Source organism: Phacochoerus africanus, chromosome 4 (assembly GCF_016906955.1).
Source record: "Phacochoerus africanus isolate WHEZ1 chromosome 4, ROS_Pafr_v1, whole genome shotgun sequence".
Taxonomy (NCBI): Eukaryota; Metazoa; Chordata; class Mammalia; order Artiodactyla; family Suidae; genus Phacochoerus; species Phacochoerus africanus.
In genome coordinates this window covers 63,228,234-63,240,376 of record NC_062547.1, presented here as the reverse complement: position 1 = coordinate 63,240,376, position 12,143 = coordinate 63,228,234, and the positions used below count along the sequence as shown (strand labels likewise).

The following is a 12,143-nucleotide window of genomic DNA, read 5'->3' as shown; positions in this document are numbered from 1 at the left end:
TTCACTATCCAATTAAATACTTATCCATACAATCAAGCAAGCAAACACCCATCTCTACACACATACCTTCACCTAGTCACCAAAACACCCATCCATCAATTGCATGTTTGTTTGTCTCTTTCACCAGAGAGTTCCATGATGACAAGAGTCGTTATAGTTCATCATTGTTTCCCCACTGCCCAGCTCAAGCCTTAGGAAACCTCAAAAAATGTACATACAATACATATAACTGCTTACTCAATTCAAATATTTATTTCCTATTATGATCCAGTCCTTTTCCAGGCAGGCATACCCATTCCAGCTAACTACCTACTCAGCTACTCACCTACAAGGGCGAACATCCAACAAATGCTAACCTATTAACCATCTACCTATTGTGCTGTCCACCCTATCTCTCACCCACTCACCCACACATGATTTAAATGCCCACTCATTTTCTAAGCAACCACCCACAGAGCTTAACCATCTTCATACCTACCCAATCCTTCCTTTGTCTGCCTCCCAGACCCAAGTCCTCGCCACCATGAGGGAGCTGGTATGGAATTTGGGGCCCTAGAAAGATGCTCTCATCTGGAATCTGGGCTTCACTGAGAAGCAGATGGTGCCCTAACAATGACAAATACCTTTTATTGAGCACTTTAAACTATGAGTCTTTTACTGTGCAAGGAAAATAAATCCATTTTACAAATGAAGAAATTGAGTCTCTGAGAGAGTGAGGGCCTTAAGGTCACACAGCTGGTGAGAATCTCCTTCCATCACCCCCTCCCATAAGACCTCCAACTAGGGGAGACTTTGAGAGAGCTGAATGGTTGCTTTCTGACTGGCAATACTCAGGGGCAAATAAACAAACACAAACATTGATTTTTACTGAAATCAAGATTTTACTGGGCCACCTTTTAGTGCCAGACTTGTTGGCACCTACAGCTCCACTCCCTACTGCATGCCACATAGCGTTGAGGTAGGGATCAGACAGGCCCCTAAGACTGCCTTTTCTCTGTTCCCAGAGCACATTTGGCCCAGTGGGCAGCTCAAGTGGTGTCTCCATTGACGCAGGGTGCTTTGAGTGGCGGGGGCTGGCTCCCAGACCCTGACATCCTGGGAAGAAGCTGCATGCTTTGGATGGTATCCCTCAGCTGGGCCTGAATACTCTCTATCTCAGCCAGGCGGCACTCCTGGGAAGGCAGAGGCAGTGGGTTCAGAGCCTGGGGAGGGTTGCATCCCAACTTTTATTCCCTCACCCCTTCCAGTTCTGCTCCTGGGCTCGCAGGGATCTCACCAGACTCTTCAGCCTGTGGCCCTCACTGAGTGGAGAATCAAGCTCTGGATCCAATTTTGCAGTCCTGTGGGGATCAGGGGCAGGGACATGGTGGGGAGGGAGAGTCAGAGACTGAGGAGCTCCACTCCAGCTCCAGGTTGAAGCGTCTAGAACTCAGGGGCAGAGCATGGGGTGGAGGCAGAGTTTGTCCAGGCTTGGGGTCAGAGTCCAGATAAGCTTTAAGAAGGGGCTGCCAGATTAGAGGCAAGACTGGCTGGAACAAAAGAACAACCTACCCACCCTTGGAGATGGCCTGGCCAGTCTTGGGTGGGGTCAAGACAGGGATGAGGGGGAGCCCAGACTAAGAGAGAGTGGGTCTGGCCCAACCTGTTTGGGAAAAGCTGATTGAGGGCCTGGATTAGAGGACCTCCCAGGGACTTCGGGTGGGTGGAACTGACTCAGAGACTAGTCTTAGACAAGTGTGTTGGGGCGGGTCTTGCATAGGGGGCGTGGCGATGCTAGTGTGATTTGGGTAGGAGGGACTGGGAGGAGGGGCCTGAGCTGAATTCTACAGCACGTCCATCTGGGGGCGGAGCTAATGGAAAGGGCGGGACTCACCTTTCTCCGATCACGGAATCCAGGTTCTGGAGCTGGCTCCGAAGTAGCTCCTGCTGTTCGCTCAAGGCACGCACGTGGGTGCGGAGTGACTCCACAAGGCCGCACAGGGCCTTCTGATCCTGGCGCAAGGCAGCCACCTCACACTGCAGCTCTGCCAGCTGTGGGGAGGGAGCAGCTGTAACCTGAGCCACAGTCCAGCCCCTTTTCCCCAAACACCCTGACCTCTGCGTCCCCTGCACTCTGCCTCCTCACCACCCTGCCGGTTGGGAAATGATGCTCTTGTAGTACAGAAGAGGAAACAGGCTCAGAAACGGCTGGGCTAGGACCTGGGCTTACACAGCACAGCAAGCTCGGTATTTGAATTGAGACCTACCCATCTTTCAATCTTTTTCCAGTCCTATCTCAACCATCTGTGCGCGGACCTGGGCTATACTTCACCTTGCTCAAGGGTCGGTGAGTGCCCGGAGCCTGTTCTCTGTCTCTCGGCTGGTCCAGCTGGCGCTGCCAGGGAACTGACGGCTTCCGAGGCAGCGAGGCTGAGGCCCCGATCCAGGGCCGGCCGCGGGGCGTGGGTCCGGTGCGTAGGGAGCCTTTGGGTCGCGGCCGGGGCCCTGAAGACGGGCGGCGGCGAGCGGGGCGACCAGCCGGGACGCTCTGTGTGCGCTGCACTGGCCGGGGCAGCCGCGGAGCCTGCTCCTCATCTGGCCGTGGCCGGGCCCAACTACCTGCGCCGTGAACGCTGCGCAGGGACTGGCTCTTGGAGATGAGAGGGGTATGCTTGGGGAGGTCCCGGGGGGCCAGGAAGCCAGGCTTCTCCCCTGCAGAAAAGCTGGGGTGGGATGGGGGGAGTCAGACCCTCCACTGGTTTCCGAGGAAGCCCATCTCTACCTCTGACTAGAGATAATCCCACCCCTGATCTTTTTCTTCTATGTGACCCTGTTGCTGAAGGGATCACATTTGACTTGACCCTCTCTGTAACCTCTGCTTCCAATCTGCCTCAGCTTGACCTGTACTCATTTCCTTCCCAATCTGACTCCTTCTTGTCCCTAACCTCTGACCTTAAACTGACCCTGTCTCTGCCTCCTGAAAGACTGACACCCTCCCCCCCGCAAAACGACTCTGCCTATTACCCTTGACTCCATCTGACCCTGGGTCTGGCCTGTTTACAATATGACCCTGTCCCTCACCCTTGATGATGTATCTTAACATCTGATCCCCATTTGACCCCTGGTTTTACCCCATCCACAACCTCTCAATGAAACCTGCCCCTCATTGGTGACTACAATGTCACTTTCTCCCTCTGACCCTAGATGTGACATCTCCCTATCTCTGCAATGCCTAGTCCCCACCTTGGATTCCAGTCTGACCCTGTGCCTCCCCTCTGACCACACTGTGAGCCTCTCCCTGACCCCTGGGATGACCCTGTCTTCAGGCTCTGACCTCCTTCTTACACTGATCCAAACATGGCCCTATTTCTGACCCAGGACACCATCCTGCCTCTACTTCTGACTCCAGTCTGACCTTGGTGCTTACCTTTGGCTTCTCCCTCCCAACCATCAGAACTGGACCAGACTTGAGGCAGGCAGGTTACCTGGAGTGGACCTGGACTGGAGGTGGTGGGAGACGCATTGGCACGGACACAGGTACAGGTCGGCCCTCCTCAATGGCATGCAGGATTGTGGGCAGTGGTTCCAGGCTGTCACGGGTTGCCTGGTGAGGTATGTAGAGAAGATACTGAGCAAGCTCTCCAGAACTGGGGGCTCCCAGATCTCTTGCTCCCTACCTCATGTTCTGGGCTCTAGGCTTAGGCCAGACCTGGTCAAGCTCAGCAAAGATGGTACACAGCTGGGCATGCAGGACTGCCAGCTGGAGGGCCAGGTCACTGCTGCCCTGGTAACCACTGGGTGCTGTGTCCACATCCACCATGGCCACTTGATCCAGGAAGCGTTGCATGGCAGGTCCATGGTCCTCCAGGAAACTATTCATGAAGCTCATGTAGGCCTCCTTCTCACCAAACCTGGGTTAGGGCCCAACTGGGTGAGTCAGGTCAGGCATCTGACACCCCCAGTGCCCTAGCATGGCCCCCCAGCCTCCCAGCACCTACGGAGCACAGTTGGCGAGGTTCTGGATGACCTTGGCAATCAGTGTGAGGGTGCGGGCTGGGCCGGGTGCTGGGTGCTCTGGTGCCAGGCCAAAGAGGCTGGGTGACAGGATGGCAGGACACAGGAGCCGCAAGAAGAGAGAGGCGCACACTAGTCGGGGCCCCAGTGCCTCAGAGCCACGTGCCTTGCATGCTTCTCGCCAGCCAGAGAACACAGTGCCCAGCTCTGCTGGGAACCAGCTAGGGCAGAAGAGGCAATGGTCAGAGGGTGAGGATATGGGCATAAGATTCATGGATGTTCAAAGTCCCAAAATCAGGGTCAGGAGACACCTCCATTCTGGGTTCTAGGATTGAAGACATTGGGAATAGTGAGGCTTGGTTCACTTTGGGGGCAAGGTTTTTGTATGGTTATTGTGACGACTTCTGGAGTCCGTAATCCTAGATCTGGGGGTAAGGTTCACCTAAGGACAGAAGCCATGAGCTTGAGATGTGGCTACAACTGGACATGAAGTTGGGGTGCCAGACAAAGTACATGATATGAAGTAGGATGGGATTGGGGTTATAGGGTCACCCAGGTTCAGAAATCATGGGATTGATATATATCCTAGGTGACGTAAAATTAGGCATAGAGGTTAACCTAAGATCAGAGGTCAAGAAATTGGAATCTCAGGTTTCCCGTGATCAGTTACATGGATTTGAGGTACATGGTCACTTAAGGTCAGGGGTCATGAGATTGGAGGTAGGGCATCACTGGAATCAGAGGTCATAGCATTGAGGTCCTATGTTAATTAGAATCAGGTGGCATTGAATTAGGATATGGGGGTCACCTGTAGTTTAGAAGGCAAGGAATTGGGTCCCAGGTAAGGAATTGGGGTTAGGTAGCATGACATTGGCAATGGGTTGTCAGATTTGGCAAATTAATACTTTTTTTTTTTTTTTTTTAGTACAAGCGTGTCCCACATATTGTGTCACATTTAACTGGGCATCCTGTATTTTATCTGAAAACTCTAATTTGGAGTCAGGGTTAGCACAGTGGCTGAGAGGCAGTAGTAGACTCAGGTGCTAGGGCCCTGATTCTTACTCGTAGGAGTGGATGATGTTCTCAAAGACCTCCTTGCAGCTGTTTCGCAGTCTGGCCTGGTGCTGGGGCAGCTCTGAAGCCGGACACTTGCTGGGATCCACCTCACAGTCCTCCATTGAGGCACAGAGACGCTGAACGACCTGCCCTGTAGTCCAGCACAACCAGAGAGGGGCCAGATTATGACCACTACAAACAACACGGAGCCTCCAATTCTATTTCCAACTTACTCTGGAGGCACCTAACATCTTGGAGAACCCCCAATTTCCTCCAGCATCCCCAGGACACCGCCCACTGCCAGAATCCAAGGATTCTCAGATCTCGCTGCTCAGCTAAGCTTCTGACCCCTGCCCCACCTGCTCACCCAGCGTCTCTTGGAGGTAATCTTGTGCTACCAGCTTCATGTACTCATCGATGGCTTTCGTGGCCAATGTATTTTCTCGGAACAGCAGCGCCTCGCGGCCTCCACTGCGTGCCAGCTCCGCAGTGCCCAGGTCTGTCACCAGTGCCTGGGCATAGTGGGGTCACGTTGCGCTGGGCGCAGACTGGGCAAGGAGAATCCCTGCTCTTGGCAGGTCCCTCACACCCTGCCCCACATAGATGCTGCTCAGGCCCAGCCATCGCTGCTGAGGCTCGAAACAGGCGGAAACCTCCATCCCTCAAAGCAGAAATTTAGGCTTCATAAGCGCAAAGGCGCGGCTCAAGCCCCGCCCCTCGCAGCTAAAGCACAGGCTCAGCCTCTCAAGGCCTCTTGCATATGCTGCTCTAGTCCAGTCTCGCCAAACCCTTCCCTCCTTCCCCCTCGCCCCCAGAGCGCGCGATCGGTCAGCCCTTGGTCACCCGGGTTCGTCCCGTCGAAGAGCCGCACCTGCGCCCGGCCGGTGGCCCGCAGCACACGCACCATGGCAGCTGCCAGTTCCTCTTTGGCCTGAGCTGACAGAGCGAGCTCTAGCGCCCCGCAGAGGCGCGCGTAGTGGAAAGTGAGGAACTCCGCCAACTCCTTGTAGCGCTCAGACGGCAGCACGCGCAGGCGCCGCGCCCGGATCCGCGCTCTCAGCGCGGCGCCAGCTGGTGCCCCTAGCAGCGGGAACCAGCGCTCCAGGCCTGCGGCGGGCGCGCGGGGTACTCCCAACTCTTCCAGCGCCAAGGCCACGCGGCCTAGCACGGCGCCCCCCGGGCCTGCTCCGCGTAGCCGTAACGACAGGCGGCGCGCCGGCGGCAGCGCCTCAAAGTGGAAGCGTTCCGCCCAGAAGAGCGGGCCCGGGCCGGTCCGCGGCGTGGTGCGGGCCAGCAATGCCCCATCCAGCCACAGCTCCGCGCGCACTCCTGGTGACCCCGCGGCAGCCCGGGGCAGCCCCTTTACTTCGTGGACCCACACGCTCAGCCATGTCTCTTCCCGCTCCACGTTGTCCTGTGGACCAGATTAGGAATGGGAGCTTGGCGTTGGTGCTCTATGTTGCGCACCAGAGGAGACACGAGAGGCCCGTGCACCCAGCACATCGCTGGGCCCTTGGGGGAAGACAGGCCACGGGGTCCCAAGATGGCTATACGGAAACCCTCTAGCTTTTCTGGGTTTTCCTGGAGAGATCGAGGCTCCAGGGTATGGAGGAGTAGCCGCAGGCTACGGACTTGACGACTGCCTGTGGTGCAAATAGGGCTCGGACTGAATAGAAAGTAGAGGGTCACTGTGCAAGGGGCTGGTAATAGATGGAAGCAGGGGAGGGTCTCGGAGGGGTTGCAAAGTGCAGGAGCAGGTGTGTCCAAGGGGCAGGGTTTTGGCGCTGGTGGGATTTGGGTTAGGTGTGAGGGGCGGGGCCCGGTCTGTGGGAGGAGTCTCCAAGCCCGACCTTTGCTCTACTGACCTGACTAGGCTGAAAGTGGCGACGAAGGTCCTCGATCCAGCGGTCTCTCTCAGCAGCAGAGCGACAAGAGAAGCAGCGGCTCCCGCCTGCCCATGTTACCTGTTGAGGAGGGAGATCCAAGGGTGCTATTGAGGCCAAGGGTGGAGCCAACGGGTCAGGTGATGTGGAGAGTTACCTGCAGTTACCTGGAAGCAGTGAGGCTCCTCCAGGAGGCTGGGGTGCAGTGGCCAGACCCGCACGTCCCGCTCGGCGCCCAGGTCCAGCTCAGAGAGGGTGGCCAGCGATTCCCGAGAGCCCAGAGCACTGGGGGGTCTGGGGAGGGTGCCAGTGAATAAGCTGTCATTCCTGTGCCCTCCCCCCTACACCAGCTCTCTACAGTCTGAAGGGTGGAAGGAGGCTAGGAAGGATTTGAACCAAAATTGGACTTGAATCCATCCCTTTTATTTTATTTTTTTAGGACCACACCTGGGGCATACGAAAGTTCCCAGGCTAAGAGTTGAATTGGAGCTGCAGCTGTGGGCCTACACCACAGCTCACTGCAATGCTGGATCCTTAACCCACTGAGCAAGACCAAGGATTGAACCCACATCCTCATGGGTACTAGTCGAGTTTGTTACTGCTGAGCCACAATGGGAACTCCTGAATCAGTCTCTCTCTCTCTCTCTGTCTCTTTTTTTTTGTCTTTTCTAGGACCGCACCCATGGCATATGGAGGTTCCCAGGCTAGGGGTCGAATCAGAGCTGTAGCCACCGGCCTACTCCAGAGCCACAGCAATGTGGGGTCTGAACTATATCTGCGACATACACCACAGCTCACGGCAACCGGGGATCCCTAACCCACTGCGTAAGGACTGAACCCTCAACCTCATGGTTCCCAGTCAGACCCGTTAACCACTGAGCCATGACAGGAACCCCCTGAATCAGTCTCTTTTAAAATAAACCCAGCTCCTCATGATGGCCTGTATGATCTTGCATAGTACAGTCCTTGTCCCATTTTGACAATTCTTCACTGAACTACAGTCACACTGGCCTTGTTTTTGTCACTTCATCCATCCTCTTGACCTTTGCACTTACTGTTCCCTCTACCTGGAAGGTTTTTTTTTTACCTAACTTCCATCTAGCCCTCAGATCTCAGCTCAAGGGTCCCCTCCCTGACACTCCCAGACCAGGGTATTGACTTAGCTGCTGTTTTTTTTTTTTTTTTTTTTTGTCTGTTATTTATTTATTTTTTAAGGGTGGCACCTACAGCATATGGTATATGGAAGTTCTCAGGTTAGGGGTCAAATCAGAGCTGTAGCTGCCTGCCTACACCACAGCCACAGCAACACAGGATCCCAGCCGTGTCTGTGACCCACACCACAGCTCATGGCAACACTGGATGCTTAACTCACTGAGCAAGACCAGGGATCGAACTCGTGTCCTCATGGATATGGGTTCATTGGGTTCATTGCTACTGAGCCATGATGGGAACTCCTTCAGCTGCAGTTTTAGAGTTATTGTGCCAGATTCTGCCCCCCACCCTTCAATGGAGGTCTGGCTAAGTGTTTTTCAGTGGCCCCAGCCTTGCCCAACAGGGGATATTTGGTGATGCTCAGAATTATGGCAGAATGAGGAGGAGGGGATAATCCAAGCCCCTCCAGCCCCTCAAAGACCCTTACCCATCCCGGGAAGCATTGGCTCCCAGCTCTGACTTGACCTTTTTCTTCTCTTTCAGCCTCTTGAGCAGCCCCTGTAGGGAGGGAGATGCCAGCTGGGAGGACCCTGTGCTCCCTTCTCAGCTATTCCCCCTCCCCAGATGTCCTAGAACATTTACTGGTCTTGGGGGGATCACAAGTTCAGGCTGTATTAGTAGGAATATTAAAAGCAATCAACAGGTCCTATTTTTAAAGTACCAATTGTATGTTCCTATATTCTAAGGACTTTCCATAAATAGCCCCAAGAAGGAGCTTCTCTCACTTGATCCATTTGACGGAAAAGGACATTATGGTCCAGAGAGGGTCAGTGACCTGTCCAAGATCACCCAGGAAGAGTCTCCCTTTCACTTCTGAGGGTCTGAAAGCCTTTGCTCTCCCTTCCATCCCCACTGGATATCTTACCCGAATGTTGTGGACCTGGTTGGGGCCAGTGGCCTCTGGCTCAGTCTTTCCAGAGATCCGATCTGTGGGTGGTCAGGGGAGATGGTTGTGGGGTGGTGAGGTCATCTTGGATTCTGATCCACCTTGAGAGGCTCCCAAAATGTCACAGTCCCCACTACCTCTCAAGCTTACCTGGATCCCTGAGGTTCCCCAGGGCTGCCTGAATGCTTCCCTCAGAGCTAGCGCTTCCCACCCGGGCCCGGCGAGGACTCTGTTTCCCAACAGAAGTGGATCAGAAAGGGAAGGCAGGGAGTCAGACAGAGGGAGAGGCAGGCCCTCTCCTGTTATCCCCCCTCACCCTCCCTTACCACTCTTCTGTCTCTCTCCCTTCCTCTCCTTCTCTCCTCTTGCTCATGTGCCCCTTCTTACCTCGTCCTCACCCCCAAGCAGCACAAGCCTTCCATCAAGTAAGGTGAAGGCCCCAATGTTCCAGACAGGCACATCGGGTGTGGGAGCCTCTGGGATCTGTGGGGCAGGGGGCTCCGGCTCTGGTTCAGGTTCTGGGTAGAGGAGGAGATGCTGGGGACTTGGAAGTCCTTTTCTCTCCCTCAGAACAACTTCTGCCCTCACCCAGGCTCAACAAGTTTTCCCTCCTAAGTGCCCCCTCTTCCCTATCCATCCAGCAGCCACGACAGGTGTTGGACAAGCCACCACCCCTCTCTAGGCCTTGTCCTCACTGCTATGTACGGTGGACACAGCCCCATCAACTATGTACCCTGTTCTGTGTATACTGCTCCCCACACCTTGTCTCATTCAATCCTCTAAAAGCCATTCAAAGAGCTATTAAAATCCTCACTGTATCAAGGAGGAAACTGAGAACCCATAGAGTTTGAGTGACTTGCCTAGGGTTACACAGCTTGTGAGTGATTGAGCTGGGTTTCAGACACAAACATTCTTCTTTTAACCAAGACAGTGGGTAGGTCTGAGAGGTTAAAAAACAAGACAGCAGGCTTGGTTCCTTCCATAAATAACTAGTCTAAGGGGAAATGTATTCAAACTTTGAGAAAGGAACAGAAAAAGGGCAGGGTTGAGAGAGGTGGTGGTGCATTAGGTCAGGGAAGTCCTCCTAGAGAGAGTAAGTTTGCACTGGGTTTTGAACAGCAGATTGGATTTTTACAGAGGTGGAGGATATAGTGGCATGAACAGCTTGAGCAAAGGCTGGGAGATGGCACATGGCCTGGCCCAGGGAAAGAAAGGGAAAGTTGAGAAGGCCTAGGAGGCCTTGGAGGCTGGAGGGGAGGGTTCAGGAAGAGATTGGTGCAGGGCCTTGGGTATCAGTTAGAGGAGCTGGGGTTTTATCCTGGAGGTGTGGGGAAGCCATGGGAGCTGTTTGAGCAGGGTAGGAGCAGGTCTGCTTGTTAGAGAGCTCCCACTAGATCCTCTGGAATAGGTAGTACCTGATACCCTGGAGGAAGCTGAAGGGATGCCTCTGCAGAATGGAAGGATGTATGACGGGAATTAAAAGAGCTTTCAGGAACAGAAGGGCTGGATCAATCCTCCCATATTATCTGTCTGTCCCATTGTTTGACCACCAGGGGAATACATGATAACTCCCACCTGTTAACGGATCACACAAAATATGCTGGGTCCTAGGCTCATCAGTGTAATGCTAGCCCAGGTCCCAGCACATTTTCTGTGACCCCTTACTTTTCTAGATCCCTCTGTGTGACTTAGCCCCATCTGTCATTTTCTTGTTTACTTGTTTACTGCCTGTCACACCTACTATGCTGTGAGCTCCATAAGGCAGGCAGTTTCATCTGTTTAGTTTACTGCTGTGTCCTCAGTGCCTAAATTGGAGTGGGCTTGGAACACAGTAAGTGCTCACAGACTTCTGAATTAATGAATGAAATAAAACACCCTTCAAGGTAGGAATCAGGATTCCAGTTTAACTTCTGGGGAAGCAGAAGCTCAAGGAAGTAAAGAAACTAAGACAGGGAGGCTGGAGGGCAGGAGAACAGGAGGCAGCAGAGATGGATATCCAGGCAGGAGAGATTAAGCCTGTGTCATTGAATATAAGGAGAGACCTAGTGAGGCCAAGAGCCATTCGGCATTTGGACAGTGCTACCATCAATCTATTCCCTATCCCTTCCCCAGGTTGGATCCCCACCCTTTAGATCCCTAGCCACCCCCACCATGCCCAGGCCCTGGGTGAGGGGGAAAGAGGGAAGAGGGCAGCCAGCCGGGCCCCAGCCACTTCCTGTTGGGCTTTTGCACTCCCCACAACTTCCTGTGTCTGTAAGGCTGATGCTCGGGAGGCAGACAAAACCCAAGCATCCGGGCCTCCCAGCCTGGGTGGGGGAGCCATGTACCTGGGGCCTCTGGCTCTGGGTCTGACTCCAGTGGTGGGCTCTTATGCCTCCCCCAGAGGGACTTGGATATTCGGAGGCGGCTTGTGCGTGACTCCTTGGGAGGCGCAGAGAGGACGCGGCGAAACAGCGATCGAGGGGCTGGCTGGCTGCTGACTGTGGTCTCCTGGTGGCTCAGTGCCCTCCCCCATCCTGCAAGGCGGCCCCAGCGGAACCCTCCAGCTCCCTTCTCCCCACCACCCCCTGAGTGCCAGCGGTAGGCAGTTAGTGGGGTTGGGGCTGCAGGCTGGGTTTGGGAGGCCCCGCTCGACGAGGGTGGGTCCATGGTAGAGATTCTCCTGGGGGATGAGAGGGTGACAATTCTGACCAGTGTCTGCCCACATGTTCTCTTCATTTTGGCCCCTTCCCCACTCACAGCTCTGCCCCCAGGGAATCCCCTTGGGGGTCACACACACGCCCTCTCTTACCTTGATTTCCTGACCAGCCGCAGAATCAGCAGCCGTCTGTCTGCAGCCTGCCTGGCTTCCTCCGGCTGAACGAACGAACGCAACTCCACGTGACCCTGTCTGTCCCACCCCACCCCACAACCAGGTTGGGAGGGCACAGTGGGGGCAGGATTTGAGAGGAGAGGAGGTGACACAGCAGGACCCAGAATCTCTCACTGACTAGGAGGCAGCATATGCCTCTCTCTGAACCTCAGCTGCCTTCTCTTCCAAATTGGCACATGCTGACCAAAGGCTGGAACTCTGCTATCCATGGCTGGTCAGCGTGTAGACTGATTTATCCAAA

General features: G+C 54.6%; 1 protein-coding gene across 5 annotated transcripts; it reads right to left on the bottom strand.

The window, feature by feature from the left end:
* Positions 1 to 857: 857 nt before the first annotated feature.
* RASAL3 (RAS protein activator like 3) lies at positions 858 to 11,905 on the bottom strand. 5 transcript variants are annotated; one of them, XM_047776731.1, is made up of 18 exons: positions 11,822 to 11,905; positions 11,358 to 11,692; positions 9,418 to 9,548; positions 9,181 to 9,259; positions 9,010 to 9,071; positions 8,572 to 8,642; positions 7,100 to 7,226; positions 6,915 to 7,013; positions 5,921 to 6,463; positions 5,417 to 5,561; positions 5,056 to 5,200; positions 3,978 to 4,214; positions 3,689 to 3,890; positions 3,465 to 3,583; positions 2,312 to 2,702; positions 1,874 to 2,031; positions 1,277 to 1,340; positions 858 to 1,172 (listed from the first exon to the last, which is right to left on the bottom strand). In XM_047776731.1, exons 2-18 carry the CDS (start codon positions 11,677 to 11,679, stop codon positions 1,029 to 1,031), a joined length of 3,039 nt encoding a protein of 1,012 aa, XP_047632687.1. In that variant the 5' UTR covers positions 11,680 to 11,692; positions 11,822 to 11,905; the 3' UTR covers positions 858 to 1,028. The 5 variants fall into 5 exon arrangements, with proteins under 5 accessions (XP_047632687.1, XP_047632686.1, XP_047632690.1 ...); XM_047776730.1 differs by having other exon boundaries at positions 11,358 to 11,890; XM_047776734.1 differs by lacking the exons at positions 8,572 to 8,642; positions 11,822 to 11,905 and having other exon boundaries at positions 11,358 to 11,491.
* Positions 11,906 to 12,143: the final 238 nt, after the last annotated feature.